Source organism: Jaculus jaculus, chromosome 14 (genome assembly GCF_020740685.1).
Source record: "Jaculus jaculus isolate mJacJac1 chromosome 14, mJacJac1.mat.Y.cur, whole genome shotgun sequence".
Lineage (NCBI taxonomy): Eukaryota > Metazoa > Chordata > Mammalia > Rodentia > Dipodidae > Jaculus > Jaculus jaculus.
In genome coordinates, this window is record NC_059115.1 from 21,522,829 (window position 1) to 21,543,239 (window position 20,411).

The window sequence follows — 20,411 nt, forward strand, 5'->3', positions numbered from 1 at the left end:
TATCAACCACACTAGGAGAGTGAGTCATCTGTGGGCTCAGGAGACACACAGCAGGGCTCCAGTTTCAAACCATTTTATACAAAGTCACAGTGTCAGAACTTATAGAAAAAGCAGGGCAGGGTCCGGCAGGGCAGTGCATCAGCTCAAGAGGTGTCCATCGTCTCGCCTTCTGCAGAGGGGCAGCCACTGGTCAGTGAAGCCTGGGCCCTTGTCCCCATGATGGGGGCAGGTTGGGGGAGGGGAAGAGGCACTTACTGAGTTCATTAAAGAGGAAAGCATCCTGGTATTCCTTCATATATTGTGTGGAGCGAGACTCATCCAGGAAGAGTGAGTAGACCCGCTTGATGTCATCCACCTGCACCTCTGTGCCCTGGAGGAAACCAGATCCTAGCTCAGGCTGCTGCCCACAGCAGCAATGTGCAGATTCTGTGCCATTTTGAGTCATGGGCCTATCCAGTCCACCCCTTGCTTCTTCATGGGAGATGGCCCAGACCCTGACTAAGCAATTAAGTACCAGACAGGAGGGCAGATGTACCACAGGCTGTGGTCACCCCAGGGGTCATTCCCTCTTAGCCAGCAAGACTGACAAGCTGACTGACCTTGCGCTTCCGGCACACCAGGCTGGCAGCAGTGATGAGCTGAATGGCGTAGCGGAGGGAGGTCTCCAAGCCGATGCGGGTCAGCACGGTATAGGCATCCTCACTCATCTCCACATCCTCCTCCTCACACCTAGGGCCAGGTGGGCCTGAGTCAGGCAGAAGTCACTGCAGCATTTCTGCTGTGTCTTAAAGCCACAGACAACTATGTCTCTTGACCCACTCCAAGGATTCCTTCCCACCTCTTGCTCCAGTGATCCCACCTTAGGTCAGAGTTCACATACCACTCAGCTCTCCCTTGGCAACCCAGAGGTCTGGTGCCTGTCACCCCCACCCCAACCTCAGTGTCCCCTGTGGTGGGATGGGCAGAGCTGGCCACACCGGATGCGGAGTATTTGCTTTGTGTCTTTCTCGCTGTAAGGGGAGGTGGACACGATGAGCAGCCGGTCCAGTAGGTCTATGGGGATTCCATGGGGGCTCTGGTAGCTGGTGCCTCGGATCCTAGGGGTCAGGGATGGCTGTCAGGTGATGAACCGGGAACCCAGCTCTGCCTTTCAGCATCTTTCACAGCCCACTCAGTGAGGTAAACAGTCATCTGACAGCACAGCTTTCCACAGGTGCACCAACCCCACCCCACCTCTGCACACCAGGCACCAAGGAAACTGGCCTGGATGAGCTCCTGCTCCCAGAGCACACAATGGGCTTCACAAGGCCCTGACAGTACCCCAGTCACAGTAGTTTGTCCACAGTCACTGGGAGTTCAGAGGCACTGCTCTAGAGGGAGGCAGGATTAGGTTCCCATGAGCCACAGGGAGGTACAAGCTTCAGTCTTCACAGGCTGCCATCATTTGAGCTTCTGCATGTGTGCAGCAGCCCAAGGGCAATGGTGTCCTCTAATGCTTTTCCACCTTACTTCTTTGAGACAGTCTCTCACTGACCCTGGAGCTTCCCATCAACTAGGCTGACCAGACAGCCTGACAGATCCTTCTCTGCCTCTCTTAGTGCTGGGGCTACAGGCATGTGCACCCATGACCCAGCTTTGACATGGGTGCTGGGGATTGAAATCAGGTCCTTGTAGTTGCACAGCTAGCACTCTTACTGAGCAACTCCCCAGACCCTCCACAGCTTCCTTAAGACCGTAAATATTGATTTCTAATGACTAAGTGGCTAGGTCTATGTAACTTCCTTGGTTGTGTGGTTCATAGTGCATCATCCTTGTGAGTTCCCTGTACAAACCTGGAGTGCTTGGGCAGTTTGGGACCTACTGTTCCACCAAGTTAGAGCAGCAGGGTTCCTGCTATGCAGAACTGCACCCCTTCCCTCGTGTCACAAGACACTTTTTAATAATAAGCCCCCAGGTTACCTTACCTGGTACTCAGCAGCTGCTCACCCTGTAGCCACCCCACTGCCTGCGCCCCATTCTAAGGCCTCTGGGGCCACTTACCGGGTGATACCTCGGTTGGTGGCCATGATGAGGACAGGCGCCATGTCACTCTCCAGGGCCCGGTTGAGGAAGGAGAAGCTCTCTATGTCCAGCATGTGGACCTCATCAATGAACAGCACCTGGCAGCCATCAGGCCACAGGTCACACTCAGGCCTGCCCTTCCTCCTGATCCAATCCCCACTGGCCACCAGCTCTCACCACTCACCCCTGGGATGATTTCTGCCTTTCCCTCCTCCCGCCACTCAGCCACCTTGGCGTTGATCTGTTCTCGGACTTCTGATTTGATCTCCCCTGTGTCACCTGCAGGAGATAAGGTGGCAACAGGGGAGCCAGAGATAAGGATCAGGAGCTAGAGGGGGAAATTAAACACAAAGAGACAGATACCAGGGAGCAAGACCATGGTGGCAAAGTGGCGGGAGGCCAGGGAGTCTGAGGGTAGGGACCCAAGGAGGGGCTGCCGGGCAATTGCAGGAAGGGAAAACCAAGCTCAGATGGAGAACAGAAGACAAGCAGCAGGGATCCGGAGAGAAAGAGCTGAGAGGGTGGGCCATGCTGGGGGAGGAGCACAGGAATAGATTCCAGGGACCCACATCAGGGCAGAACACTGACCTGAAAAGAGGGCCAGGAAGCCCTGGGTGCGTGAGTTGATGACGTCGATCTCGTGCAGGGACACGGTGTGCACCACCTCCTTGCGCTTCTGCAGCTCTCCGTCTGGGCACTGCACAAACTTGGTCTATGGGACCAGGGGCAAGGGTAAGGACATAAAAGTACACGGGGTACCCAGGGCTCCAGCAAGGGAGATGACAGGAGTACTCATACCCCATGGCCATGGGAATGACACAGTAAACAGAAACATCCCTATGTGGGGACAGGGGGTCTCACAGTGCACCTGGGAGCCCATGGCGTCATAGTCACGGGCACGAGTGAAAGAGCGGCCCAGCTTGGAGATCTTGCCTGTGGCCTTGTCAATGGTGATCACATCCCTGAGGGAGAAGGAAAGCAAAAGTGAAGGGAGGATCAGAGCTCCCCCACTGCCCAGACTACCCACACAATTCCAGGTGGCTCACCCAGCCTGGACCTTGTCCTTGGTCAGAGACTCAATCATCTTGGTGCCCAAGTCATAGATGGTCTCCATCTCTGTAGTCTTGAGGGTCAGCTTGCCCACTTTGGAGCCCTAAGTGGGGGATAAGCCAGGAAAGGTTCAGAGAACTACAGGGTAATCAGAAACCCTGCTCTGGCCTGTATATAGCTTCAAAATGGATGTCCAACACTATGTGCCAACCACAACTAAGTAATTGTAAACAGCAACACAAGGGTTGTCTGCTGGGCCAGAGATGGCTTCTTACTGTGGATTCTAAGCAGGAGCTCTACCTCTGACACAGGCCCCCAAACCTCAATGTGGATTCTAGCTAGTTACAACTGAGCTATACCCCCAGCCATGTTATTTTATTGTATTTTTTGTTTTGTTTTTTCAAGGTATGGTTGTGCTCTAGCCCAGCTTGACGTGGAATTCACTATGTAGTCTCAGGGAGGCCTGGAACTCATGGCAATTCTCCTACCTCTATCTTCTGAGTGTTGGGATTAAAGGTGTACACCATCACACTTGGTGTGTTTTGGGGACCATTGTCATGTGCAACCCAGGCTGGCCTGAAACTTGTGGTTTTCAGCTTCCACCTTAGTGTGTGTCTAGAGCCACCTTAGTGCTGGGATCACAGAATACATAACCATACCCAGCTGGCTCATTTTCTTTTTTACTATTACATTTTATTTATTTATTTATTTGAGACAGAGAGACAGACAGAGAGAGATAGAACGGCACGCCAAGGCCTTCAGCCACTGTAAATGAACTCCAGACACATGTCAGCTGGCTCATTTTCAATAGGAACAGATCTAATGTGCATCTATATCAACTTATGTTTTTTTTTTTTAATTTAATTTATTAGTTTTCTTTTCAGTAAATACAGGCAGTTTGGTACCATTATTTAGGCTCATCTGTGATCTACCCCCTCCCATTAGACCCTCCTTGTTATTGAAAATGGGTCGTGCATTGTGGAGTTAGCCCCCAGTTATTAGACTTATGGTTTTAATAACTGTAAACAGACTTGTAAATTAGTTCCATCCATCAGTAATAACTTTGAATCTTAAAAATATGGTAAGAAGCCGGGCGTGGTGGCGCACGCTTTTAATCCCAACACTCGGGAGGCTGAGGTAGGAGGATTGCCATGAGTTCGAGTTCACCCTGAGACTACATAGTGATTTCCAGGTCAGCCTGGACTAGAGCGAAACTCTACCTCGTAAAACCAAAAAAAAAAAAAAAAAAAAAAGGTAAGAATATTTATGGGCAAAGCTGCTTCCAAGATATACATATATATTTTACGTATCAGTGTGCACTTGTGTGTGGCCACGTTCAACCATGCATGCACGTGTGCGGGGGTAAGTAGACAACCTGGCTAGCTTGTAAAAGTGAGACCCCAACTCAAACAATATCACAGAAACAGGAACAAATGTAAAAAAAAGAGTGCCCATCTCAATAAAACACAGGAGCTTAGGGACCAGGGGTTTAGTCAATAGGATTCAACCATGTTCTTTTCTCCAGATCACTGCCATAGCACCTGAAATAATGTGAAAGGAGACCTAGCAACACAGATGAACCTCAAAGCCTTCCAGTTTGTTGAATAAAAGCATCTAGGGGACTCACAACATGCAATTTCAGAGGCAGGTGTGTGTTGCCACCAAGCCACTCACTTGACCTAAGGGGCTCAGCCAATGAAGCACTTGCCTGGAGTGCAAGAGGCTCTGGGTTCTACACTATCCACTCACAGGAACACAAAGTTCCAAAATGGGGCTGGGGAGATGGCTCAGTGGTTAAAGTGCTTGTTGCCTGACCTGATTTCCAATTTCCAGAAACCATATACAAGTAGACATGGTATGGTAGTGCCCACCTGTATTTGGAGGCAAACAAGAGATCTTGCCTCAAGTAGAAGTTGAAGACTACCACCTAAAGATGCTCTCTGACCTCTGCACGGATTCCAGGAACTACGCACTCACACATGCGCACACACAGACAACAAGTTCCAAAAGGGAAAAAGGTTAAGATAATTACACTATGGTATTTAAAAAAGTACTTTATTTTTACTTATTTATTTGAGAGAGGGAAAGATGAAAGAGAGAGGAGAGAATGGGTGTACCAGGGGTTCCAGCCACTGTAAACGAACTCCAGATGCATGCGCCACTTTGTGTATCTGGCTTACATGGGTCCTGGGGAATCAAACCGAGGTCCTTTAACTGTGCAGGCAAGTATCTTACACACTAAGCCATCTCTCCTGCCCTTATTTTATTTTTTGAGGTAGGGTCTCATTCTAGCCCAGCTGACCTGGAATTTACTATATAGTCTCAGGGTGGGCCAGAACTCATAGTGATCCTACTTCTGCCTCACAAGTGCTGGGATTAAAAAGGCATGTGCCACCACATCTGGCTGGGATTTTATTTTTTTACGTATTTTATTTACTTGAGTATTTCAGTATATTTATTTATTTGAGAGAGAAAGATGGAGAGAGAGGAAGAGAATGGGAGCGCTAAGGCCTCCAGCCACTGCAAACAAACTCTAGACTCATGTGCTCACTTGTGCCTCTGGCTTGCGTGGGTCCTGGAATATCGAACTGGGATCTTTTGGCTTTGCAGGCAAATGCCTTAACCGCTAAGCCATCTCTTCAGCCCTGGGATTTTATTTTTATTTGAGGAATGAACTTACTCTAGCCTAGGCTGATTTGGAACTCACTCTGTAGCCCCAGGCTGGTCTTTAACTCATGGCATCCTCCTACCTCAGCCTCTCAAGTGCTGGGACTAAAAGCATGTACCACCACATCTGGAAAATTTTATTTACTTTATTTATTTATTTATTGTCTGGATTAAAGGTATGTGCCACTGTGCTCCCAGCTCTTTCAAAGAGGATTTATTTATTTGACAAAAAGAGGGAGGGGGAAGGGAGAGAGAGAGTGAGTGAGAATGGGTGTGCCAGGGCCTCCAGCCACTGCAAATGAACTCACATGCGCCCCCTTGTGCAACTGGCTAATGTGGGTCCCGGGGAATCGAACCTGGGACCCTCAGCTTTGTGGAAAAATGCCTTAATTGCTAAGCCATCCCCCTCCAGTCCTTATTTATTTTGATTGTTCCAAGCAAGGTCTCACTCTAGTTCAGGCTGAATTGGAATTCACTCTGTAGTCTGGGGCTGGCCTCGAACTCATGGTGATCCTCCTACCTCTGCTTCATGAGTGGTGGGATTAAAAGCATGAGCCACCACGTCTAGCTGGATTTTTAAAAATTTATTTATTTATTTATTTATTTATTTATTTATTTGCAAGGAGAGAAAGAGAGAGAGAGAGAGAAGTGAGAAGAGAGACAGAGAAAGAATGGGCAAGCCTGGGCCTCTAGCCCCTGCAAACGAACTCCAAAAACATGTGCCCCTTGTGCATCTGCTTATGTGGGTCCTGGGGAATTGAACCTGGGTCCTTTACCTCTGCCTCGCAAGTGCTGGGATTAAAGGCATGCAATACCATGCCCTGCTATGCAGGTGCCTTTGTGCTGTTTCTTCTCCTTTTTTTTTTTTTAGTAGGTGTTAGGTTTGGACAAAATGGAGTCACCCAGGACTGAAGGACAGACAGCAGAATGGTGACAGAGGAGTCATCCACATTCCTCAAGAAATTGTCCAGCCATTATCCCTCCTCTGCCTAACAAGATTCCAGGTCTAGATTTACTGCCCTCTTCTCTCTCACTGGGTCACTTCTGGTCTCAGCCTATGGATAATGTAGAGATTTATTGCCCCAACAAAGAAATTCCTTCCCTTCCTCACTTTCCCCCAATTGAAAAGCCTATAAAGCCCCCTATCTGTAACCCCAGACTGACTGCTCCACTCCTGAGTCAGTCCTGGCAGCTCGGGTTTTTCCCCTGAATAAATACTTCCACCTCTGCCTCCAAGTGGTTTCCTTGGTCACTCCTGCACCTTACAGTAGGGTCTAACTCTAACTCTGGAATACACTATGTAGTCTCAGGGTGGCCTCGAACTCACAGCAATCCTCCTACCTCTGCCTCCCGAACGCTGGGATTAAAGGTGTGCGCCACCACACCCGGTATTCAACTTCTCCTGTCATCTGTGAGGCAGAGTTACACGTCACCTCACAACTTCTGGATAGGATTAAGAGGAGAAATACAACTGGTGGGAAACAGAATAATTTAGAGGTAAAATCTGACAGAAATTTACTTAGGAGCAATACTGCATCTGCTCTTTTAGAAATTAATTTTTACCCTAGAACTAAAATGTGAGACTGTACTTTTCTGCTAAATATTAGCAGCTCCAAAGACTTCAGAAGAACTGAATCATTCTCAGAGAAGCCTTCACTGTCCGCAGTGGGAGGAGTAGAGTCCCTACAGCCACACACAGGTGACAGGGAGGCAATGCAAATGTCAGGAGTCCTAGAACACAGACCGGCCTGGAGGTATGCTCACTCTCTTAGTTTTCTAGGATGACCTCTACTTTCTTAAACTTCTTCAGCTCAACAAGTAGCTCCCAATATTTGAGACAGAGCCACATGAGCCTCCCATTTCGGCGTTTGTTAGTATTCCTCACATCACCACAGTGCTTGTCATGCTTAAATTCATCAGTCAGGCTGGCTGCCATCTCTAGGTCAGCAGCCAGGGGCTTGGTGGACAAAAGCACCAGTAAGTTCTTCTCCAGCTCCAGCCTCGTGCTGTGGGGGAGAACTGGGCTGCAGTAGATACTCTGGCGTTCCACGACAGCCTCTCCTACTTCCTTGAGCAACAGCTTGCCTTTCCTCTGCCTGTCCTCCTCCTCCTCCTCCTCCAGGCAGCTCAGATACACACTTCTCAGAGGCTGTAGCTGGCTTTCTTCTTGCATTACTCAAGCCCGTTCCCATTCTAGAAGCTTCCTTTCTTCCGCTAACTTGAGCCCCTGAGAGATGAGGGCTTCTTGATAGCCGCTTGTTCTGTCCTGCTCCTTTTCCAATTCCAAGGACAGCTGAGCCACAGCACGGCCGTCTTCCGAGACCATGGCGTGGTACTTGGCTTCCAGATTCCACCGGATAGCAGTTGTTCACTGGTGAGATGCTTCTCTTTCCTTTTCTGTTTCTTTTTGGGATTCCCTGGACCAAATCCAGTGAAATGAGGCCAGTTCCAGCATTAGCACCAACAGGGCATAATTCCCCCTGCTTCCATCACCCCCCATCATCCCTGGGTTTGGGCCGGATATTCCAGTTTGGGGGATCATTTAAATTATTCATGGAGATATATCTTTAATCCCAGCACTGAGGAGGCAGAGGTAGGAGCCAACCTTCTTCAAAAACAGCTGGAGGAACAACTTCCTCCTTTAGTCAATCCTTCCTGCAAGCAACCTCAGAAACCCACTGCAGAGGAATGTCTGTGAATTCCTAATCCAAGTAAATTGACCACTTTAACCTGTCCATATTACCACATGCCCAATGCAAAATAAATTATATTAAATATGAGAAGCTATACAGTTGAAAGAATGACAAAGTCTGTGTACATGCTTAGAAGTGGCAATTTTGTGACGGGCGAGGTGGCGCACACCTTTAATCCCAGCACTCTGGAGGCAGAGGTAGAAGGATCACTGTGAGTTCAAGGCCACTCTGAGACTACATAGTGCATTCCAGGTCAGCCTGGGCTAGACTCTCTCTCACCTTTTTTGGAGACAGGATCTCACTTTATAACTCAGGCTGTCCTAAAACTAGTGGCAGCCTCAGCAATCAGGCTCCTGGGATTACGGGTGTTCAAGCTAACAGGGCAGGTTTTTATGCTTCACTGGTTGGAATGTACTGGCAGAAACTTCCAGACCCTTTCCTCTCATTACCTGCCCAGGTCTCCATTCCTTAGTGCTGCTGACAGTACTCCTCACGAAAGCAAAAAGACAGTCACTCACCTGATTCCCACCCTACACAGGTACGTTGATGGCTCTAATCTGCAGCTGGGACCTTCCTTGGAGTCCAACATGCCTTGCCTGCCTCAGGCCTATGACTGGCAGTGGCTTGGCCAGAAGCAACAGCATTGAGGAGCATAAGGGACTCACCGTGCCCGTGGCTGGACGATCAATCTGGATTTCTACCACTTCACCCTCGATGATCTCTGTCTCCTCCCTGGCCAGAAACACAGCAGAGCCAGGATCAGCCTATAACCTGGGGCTAAGACCCTGGCTAAGGACTTAGGGCCACCACAGCTCACTCACTTTATGCGCACACCAATGGAGCGGCGGAAAGCCTGCGTCAGTGCCTCTGTCTTGCTCATCTCCAGGGAGAAGATCTCACTGCCTGCGATGGCCGTGAATGGCGTGTCAGGGCCCAGTGCCTGGGCCATGCCTGTGGGGAGACAGTCAGTGTCCAATCTCCCTTTTTACTTCCTGGACTTTTGTATTTATTTGAAAGAAAGAGAGAGAGAGGAAGAGACACAGAGACAGAGAGAATGGGCATGCCAGGGCCTCTAGCCACTGCAAAGGAATTCCAGATGCACATTACCCCTTGTACATCAAGCTTACATGGCTCCTGGGGAATCAAAGCAGAGTCCTTAGGCAGGGCAGGCAAATGCCTTAACCATTAAGCCATTTCTCCAGCCCCAGAACCTTTGTTTTATCAAGACAGCACTGATCCAGATTAAAATGTTAAACAGGCCTGAAGAGATGACTCAGCAGTTAAGGCACTTGCCTACAAAGCCTAATGATCTTGGTTAGATACCAGAGTACCTACAGAAAGCCAGATGCACAAGGTGACCCATGCATGTGGAGTTTCTTTGCAATGACTGGAGGCCCTGGAGCATCCATTCTATCTGCCTCTTTCTCTCTCAAATAAATTAACATTTAAAAAATAAGCCAGATATGCATGCCTTTAATCCCAGCACCTGGGGAGCTGAGGTAGGAGGACCATCGTGAGTTTGAAGCCAAACTGAGACTCCATAGTGAATTCTAGGTCAGCCTGGGTTAGAGTGAAACCCTACCTCGAAAAAACCAACAAATAAATAAATAATTATAAGTTAAAGCCAGGCATGGTGGTGCATGCCTTTAATCCTAGCACTTGGGAGGATCACTGAGAGTTTGAGGACACCCTGAAACTGCATAGTAAATTCCAGGTCAGCCTGGACTAGAGCAAGACCCTACCTCAAAAAACTACACACAAAAAAACTTTGTTTTACATGTATATATATACATACCTACATATGTACATACGTACGTGTGTGTGTGTGTGTGTATGTACACACTCACACACACATACATATATAAAATAAAAGAGAGAGAGAGAGATACCTCTAGTCCTCACAAACAAACTCTAGACACATGTGTCACCATGTACAATGTGCATCTGGCTTACATGGGTTCTAGGGACTCAAACCTGGGTTCTCAGCCTTCATAGGCAAGTACCTTAACCACTAACCCACCTCTTTAGCCCCACAAGTAATTTTTAAATGTTGAAACAAAAAGCAAAACTGCCTCTTTAAGGTCTCAGCCTCCTCTGCAGCACCCTATGACCCTATGATAAGTTCCTGGTCAATAATGAGCAAAGTGGGGCTGGAGAGATGGCTTAGCGGTTAAGCGCTTGCCTGTGAAGCCTAAGGACCCCAGTTCGAGGCTCGGTTCCCCAGGTCCCACGTTAGCCAGATGCACAAGGGGGCGCACGCATCTGGAGTTCGTTTGCAGAGGCTGGAAGCCCTGGCGCGCCCATTCTCTCTCTCTCCCTCTATCTGTCTTTCTCTCTGTGTCTGTTGCTCTCAAATAAATAAATAAATAAAAATTTAAAAAAATACATAAAAAAATAATAATAATGAGCAAAGTGTATGGGCTTCCCCAGCTGGGCTTCCAGGGAGCTAACCCCAGGATATGTTCTTACTCTGCAATTCTTTTGTTCCTTGACACCAAGGAAGTGCTGAGAAGTTGAGGCAGGGTCCTTTGTTTAAAGGATCTCATAGAACTGCTCCATATGTCCTAGGTGGCCTTTCCCCGTGTTCTTCTCCATGAGATACTGCTTAAGCCACTATTAAACAAAGCTGAACTTCACCCTGACCCTGACTTCCATCGAAGGGATCAACTGGAAGAGATCAGAATGCCTATCCAACAAGGTCTCTTACCCATGGCAATGGCTGTCTTCCCAGTACCCGGCTGGCCAGCGATGAGGACGGCCCGTCCCGCAATCTTCCCTTCTCGGATCATCTCCAGCACCACGCCAGCTGCCCGCCTGGCAGCCAGCTGGCCCACCATGCCCTGGGAAGCCTGTAGGGTGGGGAGTAAGAGAGGACAGTAGGGTCAGCTCAACCGCTGCATTCTGACCACATCTTAGCCAGTGAGGAGAAACCAGATTTTGTTGCCTAGGACTTCTAAAAAAACTTTCTGATACCTCCATTTCTTTCCATTTTGTTTTGTGAGACAGGGTTGCTATGCAGCCTTGGCTGGCCTGGAACTCTCTATGTAGACCAGGTAATCCTCCTGCTTGTGCCTTATGAGTGCTGGAATATAAACCTGTGCTACCATTCCTGGCTCTGTTCTCATGTTTGTTTCTTTTTAAATGTATATTTATTTATTTATTTTCAAGCAGAGACAGAGACAGAGACAGAGAGAGAGAGAGGGAGAGAGAGAGAGAGGGAGGGAGGGAGGAGTGACAGAGAGAATGGACATGCCAGGACCTCTAACGACTACAAATGAACTCAAGATGCACACAGCATTTTGTGCATCTGGCTTTACACGGGTACTAAGGAATTGAACCCAGGTCATCCGGCTTTGCAGGCAAGCACCTTAACCACTGAGCCATCTCTCCAGCTCCTATTCTCATTTCTGTTTTTGGTTTTTCAAGATAGGGTCTCACTCTAGCCTAGGCTGACCTGGAATTCACTATGTAGTTTAAAGGTGGATTGGAATTCACAGTGATCCTCCTACCTCTGCTTCCTGAGTGCAGGGATTAAAGGCGTGTACCAAAATGCCTGGCTCCCTGTTCTCATGTCTTTTCTTCTTTTTTTAAAAAAAATATATTTTATGTATTTATTTATGAGAAAGAGAGAGAGGCAGACAGAGAGAAAATGGGTGCACCAGGGCCTCCAGCCACTGCAAATGAACTCCAGACGCATGTGCCCCCTTGTGCACCTAGCTTATGTAGGTCCTGGGGAATCGAATGTTTGGCTTTGCAGGCAAATGCCTTAACCACTAAGCCATCTTCCCCAACCCTGCCACCCGCCACCTTTTTTAAAAAGATTATTATTATTATTTTTTAAAATTTATTTATTTATTTATTTGAGAGCGACAGACACAGAGAGAAAGATAGAGGGAGAGAGAGAATGGTGCGCCAGAGCTTCCAGCCTCTGCAAACGAACTCCAGACGCATGCGCCCCCTTGTGCATCTGGCTAACGTGGGACCTGGGGTACCGAGCCTCGAACCGGGGTCCTTAGGCTTCACAGGCAAGCGCTTAACAGCTAAGCCATCTCTCCAGCCCTTAAAAAGATTATTTTTATTATTTTTATTTATTTATTTGAGAGTGACAGAGAGAGGAAGAGGGAGAGAGAGAGAGAGAAAATGGGTGTGCCAGGGCCTTCAGCCACTGCAAATAAACTCCAGACACATGCGCCCCCTTGTGCATCTAGCTAACATGGGTCCTGAGGAGTCAAGCCTCGAACCAGGGTCCTTAGGCTTCACAGGCAAGTCCTTAACCGCTAAGCCATCTCTCCAGCCCTAAAGATTTATTTTTATTTATGAGAGACAGACAGAGGTGTGGGAGAGAGAAAGATAAACTGAGAATGGGCACGCCAGGGCCTCTAGCCACTGCAAATGAACTCCAGATGCATGTGCCACCACGTGCATCTGGCTTATGTGGGACCTGGAGAATGGAAGTTGGGTCCTTAAGCCTTGCAGGTATGCACCTTAATCACTAAACCATTTCTCCAGCCCTCATTTCTTTTTATTTTTTTTATTTGAGAGAGGGACAGAGGCAGAGAGACAGAGAGAATTGGTGTGCTATGGCTTCCAGTCACTGCAAACAAACTCCAGATGTATGCACCACCTTGTGCATCTGGCTAATGTGGGTCCTGGGGAATCGAACCAAGGTCCTTTGGCTTTGGAGGCAAGCGTCTTAACTGCTACGCCATCTCTCCAGCCCAGCCCTCATTTCTTAATCCTAATAAAAAATTCATGTGTGGCTGGGTATAGTGGTGCAGGTCTTTAATCCCAGCACTTGGGAGGCAGAAGTAGGATGATCACCGTGAGTTTGAGGCTACACTGGGATTACATAATGAATTCCAGTTCAGCCTGAGCTAGAGTGAGACCCTACCTCAAACAAAACAAAACAAAACAAATCTCATGTGTGGCTTCACTGTATCAGTATGGAAACAGAAGGCTGGAATATCAGAACAGGCCTGTTTGAGCAGCCCATATACCCCAAACCCCAGGCTGCCTACCTGTCGAGGCTCCAAGGCATCATCCAGCCCCAGGCCACGGATGTGAGAGTGAGCACCTGTGTGGGAAGGAAGGAAGACAGTGTTATTGGCCAGCTCAAGCCAACACATGGCCTGAGGTATGGGCTTCCCTTACAGCCCTGGCTTCCTTCTCACAAGAGGCCCAAATCATCAAGTCACTACAAGGACAGCTGAGTGTATTAAGTACTCAGCAGATAGGAGCATCTCCCAGGACACAAAGGAGCTGGGCTGACATCACTAGATACTAGGATAGTGATTACTCTGTGGTTCTCAAGGCATTCCATGAAGACTTAACAAGCAAGAGCTCTAGCTATTGTCACCCAGAACACTTTTGGGAACACATAATAATTGCTCTAGGCACATCCACAGGGATGGGGAGGAAGAGCAGAGAGGGTGGGTTCCATCTCAGGATACCCAGCCAGAGAGAGCCTAGCACTTCATCCCAGACCAGGATCAGGCAAATGGCAGCCTGGGGGCTCCAGCCCAGCCCGCTCTTTCACACCCTGTCTTGCTGCCATCTCAAATAATGGACTGAGTCAATTTCAGAGGGCACAAAATTTAATAAGGGTTAGGACTCAAGCTCACTAATAAAGGGTGAGGCCTTGATCTTGCTCCCTAGCAGTGCAAAATTAAAAAAAAAAAAAAATTAAGGTTTCATTTCATTGAAGTAGAACTTATCTATCAGTTGGGTGTGGTGGTGTACCCCATCATCCCAGTACTCAGGAGGTGGAGGCAGAAGAATCTGTAATTAAAGTCCATCCTTGGCTACAGAGTAAGTTCAAGACCAGACAAGGTAATGTAGTGCAATCTGGTCTCAACATTAAAACCATACAATAGGCCGGGAATGGTGTTGCATGCCTTTAATCCCAGCATTTGTGAGGCAGAAGTAGGAGGATCAACATGAGTTCAAGACCACCCTGAGACTACATAGTGAAGTCCAGGTCAGCCTGGGCTAGAGTGAGACCCTATGTTGAAAAACAAAACAAAACCAACAAGCAAAATAACTGTAGGGGGTGGGGATGTAGCTGAGTGGTAGGGTCCTAGATTTAACTCCAATACTTTCCCAACAAATAGCTTTATGAACCTGTGCTAGACTATGCACTTAAGGGCAGCTATTATTCACCACTGGATCCTAGAACAGGTGAAACAGTCTCACTAATTTACCTAGGCTGGTAGACCTCATGAGCCCCCTGTCTCTGCCTTCTGATTGCTAAATTACAGTGTGTACCGAATTGAAGCTGACATCACAAGGGGAAACTATCCTGGCTCCATTTGCAGATGAGGAAACTGAGGTACAGGGAGCAAGCAGCCTGGCCACTCAGTGCAAAGAATCCAGCAATGACTGAAAGCCCACAGCCCTCCTGCCTCTCTCAGCTGCTTGGTGCAGCCTTTTCCCATTGCACAACCCCTCAGAGAGGTGCATCCTGCTAGTCTGTGCAGCCCGGTTGCCTGCTGTGTCCCAGGTTTGCAGTAATGTGGCCCAGGGCCACCATAACAGCAGTTATGCTCTGCGCCTCACAGGGCACTGGAGGTTTCCAGCAGACAGATTCATCCTTTGATGGCTGAGGCAGACCCAGTGACTGCACTCAGGTTCTCTACTTTTCTGCCTTCCAGGACCCCCACCAGAACTGCCTGGCTTAGGTGCAGCCTGGGGTCAGGGCACAGTGCGGACCGTCATGCTCCACCTGAGTCCCCCTGCCCCCCCACCACCAGGCGAAGAGCAGGGGATGACATGGAGCCATTTCCTCTCTCTTAGAAGCCTGAGCACATCTGCTGTCGGACCACTGGCAGGCAGGGTCTCAGCCTTGTCCTGACCTGTTCACTCACCGATTCGCTCTATCCTTGTCACATCCCGGATCTCAGGGACTTTGGTGGTGGCAGTCTGCAGATACAGAAAGATGTGTAATTAGAGTCCTGTAGTCCCAACTCCCATTGTCTTCCCCGGATGGCCCCTTCCTCTCACAAGCTGCTCCTCTCTGCTCCTTCTCACAGGCAGTTGACAGACTGACACCAGTCATTCCCACCCTCTAAGCTATCACCGACTATGGGGTGACTAACCCCACTACATTGACAGGCCCAGGAAGACAAGATCTGTGTCACCTGCCACTCTGTTCTTAGGGCTCAGCATGTGTTCCAACTCCAGTGCATGAATGGAAAAGCCTTTGTCAACAGTTAACTGTGAGCTCTGAAAGCCACTCCAGGGAGACACTCAGTCAATGTTGTAGGCCCAGTGGATGTGTGTCCCATGCAGGGCAGGGCCTGTACTTCTCTGGTTCATTGGAGTACTGACTTACTCAACAAGCATGCATGGGGGCCTCCAGCTCTCCAGAGAGGAACCAGAACATCTGTAACACCGCTGAGGAAGGACAATTCAAGAACCCCAAGAGTACCTGACCTAGGCACAGGAATGCTAATAGCATTATTCACAGCAGCCATATGCTAACCTAACCAACTGAGAGACAAATGTGGTATGCCCACATACTGGAGTATTATTCAGGTGTAATAGGAGTGACATTCTTTTTATTTTTTATTTTATTTTTTTTTTATTGAGAAGGGGAAGGAGGCAGTGAGGGGGGTGAGAGGGAGGAAGGGGAAGAGAGAATGGGCACACCATGGCTTCCAGGCACTGCAAACAAACTCCAGATGCATGCACTACCTTGTGCATCCAGCTTACATGGATACTGGGGAATCAAACAGAGGTCCTTTGGCTTTGCAGGCAAGCACCTTACCTACTAAGCCATCTCTCCAGCCCTCTATTTTATTTGCAAGCAGGAAGAAAAAACACAAGGTGACACATGCATTTGGAGTTTGACTGCAGTGACTGGAGGCCTTAGCATACCAATTCTCTCTCACACACACACATAAAAAAAGGCAGTGTATTGGGCTTCCTTCAAAAATAGAGCTGAGCATGGTGGCGTACGCCTTTAATGCCAGCACCAGGGAGGCAGAAGTAGGAGTATCACGTGAGTTCAAGGCCACCCTGAGACGACTACATAGTGAGTTCCAGGTCAGCCTGGACTAGAGTGAGACCCTACCTCAAGAAACCAAAAAATAAAAAAATAAAAATGAAGGCCTAAGTTGGGGATGGTGGCCCAAGCCTTTAATTTCAGCACTCAGGAGGCAGAGGTAGGAGGATCACCATGAAATCAAGGCCACCCTGAGACTACATACTGAATTCCAGGTAGAGCAAGACCCGACCTCAAAAAGGGGGGGGGGGTGGATAGATGGCTTAGCAGTGAAGGCACTTCTCTTCGAAGCCTAAGGATCCAAGTTCAATTCTGCAGGAGCCACATATGACAGAAGCACAAGGTGGGCGTCTGGAGCTTATTGGCAGTGGCTAGCGGCCTTGGCATGTCCACTCTGTTTACAAATAAATTTTAAAAAAAAATGATTTTTTGTTTTGTTTTGGTTTTTGAGGTAGGGTCTCGCTCTAGCTCAGGCTGACCTGGAATTCACTATGTCATCTCATGGTGGTCTTGAACTCTCAGCGATCCTCCTACCTCTGCCTCCTGAGTGCTAAGATTAAAAGCGTGTACCACCACGACCAGCTTAAAGCATATTTAAAAAAAAAAACAAACCTGCAAATTCCGCCCTGCTCCTCTCAGCTCTTCTTCTCTGCTTGGCTTGCCTACCTCCTTTTTGGTTTGGGCCACAAGAATACACTATAAGCTCTCCTCCTTCACCCTGGGTGGATGTGTACACTGTGTGCAGGAGCTTGGATCTACCATCAGATTTGGAGCAGGCTTACGAGCCAGAAGCTCCAATAAATATGGAGTCCCCGAAAGTCCAGGAGCCTGGATCTCCTCCTTCACCCTGGTGGATGTGCACTGTCTGGAAGAGCTTTCACCTAACGCTGAGCCTCTCGAGGAGCAAGCAGCAAAATCAGATTTGTGCGAGGTCGCGTCGAAGAGCAGGTGAGTCTTGTCCTAACACCATCAAAGTCTTCCAGGCCAAGAGTCCGATGATGGACCATCATGTAGCCAGAACAAAATAAGAAACCCTACACATACACTGACCCATCGATTTCTAATATTCTTCCATTGTTGCATCTGTATAGCTAATTTTAAAGATATGGACCAGGGGCTGGAGAGATGGCTTAGCGGTTAAGCGCTTGCCTGTGAAGCCTAAGGACCCCGGTTCGAGGCTTGGTTCCCCAGGTCCCACATTAGCCAGATGCACAAGGGGGTGCATGCGTCTGGAGTTTGTTTGCAGAGGCTGGAAGCCCTGGCGCGCCCATTCTCTCTCTCTCCCTCTATCTGTCTTTCTCTCTGTGTCTGTCACTCTCAAATAAATAAATTAATTAATTTAAAAAAAAAGATATGGATCAGCATCCTTCATCCAGGGAAGCTGAAGGGCCAGGCAAAATTTCAGAAGCAGCCAGATGCATGTTGCAGGATTATTCCTTGGAGGATAATTAAATTTGTTAAATATAACTATTATACAAGTTACCACACGCCCTACACGCATCAAAGGCATTCTAAAAAGGTTTCATTATAACACCCTACCAGTGTTCCACCACATTAAACAACAAAAAAGCCAACCCAGGTGGCAGATCCTTGGGTGTTGCCAGTGAGCTTCAGAGATCCTCCTGTGCCCATCTCCCCAGCTCTAGGATTACTGGAATGTGTCACCATGTCTGGCATTTTACATGGGGACTGGGGTTGGAACTCCATGATTCTCATTCTTGCCAGGCAAGTACTTTACCCATCTCCCCAGCCCATTCCTAACTTGTAATAGAGAAAGGGAAACTAAAGAAGCTGGTTTGTGGAGCTGCCCTCAATTACCCCCAACACACTTCCTCCCCTCAGAAGACTTAAGAGCAGGCTCCTCTCAGAAGCCACAGGGCTACACTGCCTGGTTACCTCATGGTTGCTCACAACCTTGTCCCTTGCTCTGTGACCCTTCCTACCTACTCTGTCCCTAAGACCCCAGAGCATAAAGACATCACCTCAATCTATTACTTGAGACTGGGGCTCAGGCTGGAGAGATGGCTCATCTAGTAAAGGCACTCACTTGCAAAGCCTGGCAGCCCAGGTTCAATTTCCCGGCACCCATGTAAAGCAGATGCACAAAGTGATGCATGGGTCTGGAGTTTGTTTGCAGTAGCAAGAGGCCCACCCTTCTCTTCTTACAACCATATATATATAATATATGTGTGTATGCATATATATGTATGTATAAAATCTTTTAAAAAAAGCCAGGCCCAGTGTGGTGGCACATGCCTTTAATCCCAGCACTTGGGAGGCAGAGGTTAGGAGGAATGATGTGAGTTTGAGGCCAGCCTAGGCAAAGACACAGATCCTGGAATCCCCAACTCTCTTGACATAGACCCTGGGCAAGAAACTATCTCCTGCAAGGGGTGTGCTCCTTTCACCAAGAGTCCCCTAAGCCTTGCAGCCCAGAGTGGAACAAACACCCTCTTTATAACTCAGGACTGAGTTGGGGTGGAGATCTGTGGTACAGCTCTTGCCCACCACATATGAGGCCCTGGGATCCATGCTCAACACCACCATCAACTCAGCAATGACACTCTCCTCCATCCAGTGCTAATGTGAAAAGACCTGCCAGTGCCCCTTTTCTCCTCTACCCCTTCCTCCTCCTGCTCCTTGCCATGGTAACAACAATAAACTCTGACCTCTGGGCTTCCTCCACCTTGACTAGGGATAGCATGAAAACTAAAGCCACCAGAAGGCCGGCCCAAGCCAAATTCAGACCTCACAGTATGTCTTCACTGACAAGTTTCTAAAGCAGGTACCAGGTCCAGTGTGTCTGATCTCCCACCGGAAGGCTCACTATCATTCATTCAAACATTCAGAACCAATTAACTGGGGGGAGGGGAGGAATGAGGAAATGACTCAGCTGGTAAAATGCTTGCTGCTGCGCAAGCTTGAGGTTCTGAGTTCAGATCTCCAGCACCCACAGTGCAGTCTGTAATCCCAGATAGGCAGTCTAGCTGAATCAGTGATCTCCAGGCTCAGAGAGAAATCCTGTCTCAAAAAAATTAGGTGGACAGCAATTGAGGAAGACACCTGATGTCAGTATCTAGCCTCTACACACAAATCCACACACATTCATACAAACCCACACCACATACAGACCAAAAAAAAAATAAATAAATAAAAGCCATGATTGAGCATTCCCAAGGACACGTGCCCTATATAATGTGTTGGAAATATGGTCCCAAGCCTGGTTTCTCCCCATTAACACACTTTTGGTTCTCAATAGTCTTTCCACTAGGGACCTATTAAAGTGACTTCACACACAGGCACACAGCACAGGTGCCCGTCTGCTCTTCTCCCCCAGAATTTAGGTGCCAATCCCACAAGAAACACTCTGAGGCACTCAAAATGATGGAGCCTAAGACACCACAATCCTCATCAGACATTGGGGCAAAACGCTCTGGATTTGGTCATTCACTGCAGAAAGGATTGAGATGAAATTCCCCCAGCGTGAGAAGAAGCACAAATGACATTCTGGAACCTAGCTTATTGTTTTTGCAACCTCCCCGAGCATCCACCTATATATATCACCTACATCAGCTCAGTGAGCCATCAACCAGCCCTATCCCCCGGGAGACCCGGGAATCCAGAAGACCCCAGCCCTATTCCCCGGGAGACCCGGGAATCCAGAAGACCCCAGCCCTATCCCCCGGGAGACCCGGGAATCCAGACCCCAGCCCTCCTCCCCCAGTCTCGAGAGAGAAGGTCACTTTTCAGCTCCCCACGCGCTCCAATACTTACAACGGTTGCCATGATGCTCACCAACCGCCAATGCCTGAGCGGAAACGGAAGTGCGGTAGAAGCGACTTGGCCTCTCTAGGCTACCGGGTCTTCCAGTCTAGATGTTTTATGAATATGTAAACACCTCCAAGCCCCGCCCACCCCGCGAGGCGGTGGTCCTTACG

The 20,411-nt window shown here is 48.5% G+C and overlaps 1 protein-coding gene and 1 pseudogene across 1 annotated transcript; both read right to left on the reverse strand.

Annotated features, from left to right (window-relative positions):
- Nucleotides 1-57: 57 nt before the first annotated feature.
- Nucleotides 58-20,396, reverse strand: Ruvbl2 (RuvB like AAA ATPase 2). Its single transcript, XM_004672259.3, has 15 exons — nucleotides 20,248-20,396; nucleotides 15,335-15,389; nucleotides 13,490-13,545; nucleotides 11,179-11,320; nucleotides 9,293-9,422; nucleotides 9,137-9,203; nucleotides 3,108-3,214; nucleotides 2,930-3,023; nucleotides 2,650-2,773; nucleotides 2,246-2,340; nucleotides 2,041-2,159; nucleotides 978-1,097; nucleotides 600-729; nucleotides 256-370; nucleotides 58-169 (listed from the first exon to the last, which is right to left on the reverse strand). The coding sequence occupies exons 1-15, from the start codon at nucleotides 20,257-20,259 to the stop codon at nucleotides 144-146; spliced, it is 1,392 nt and encodes a 463-aa protein (XP_004672316.1). The 5' UTR covers nucleotides 20,260-20,396; the 3' UTR covers nucleotides 58-143.
- LOC105945032 lies at nucleotides 7,547-8,356 on the reverse strand (annotated as a pseudogene).
- Nucleotides 20,397-20,411: the final 15 nt, after the last annotated feature.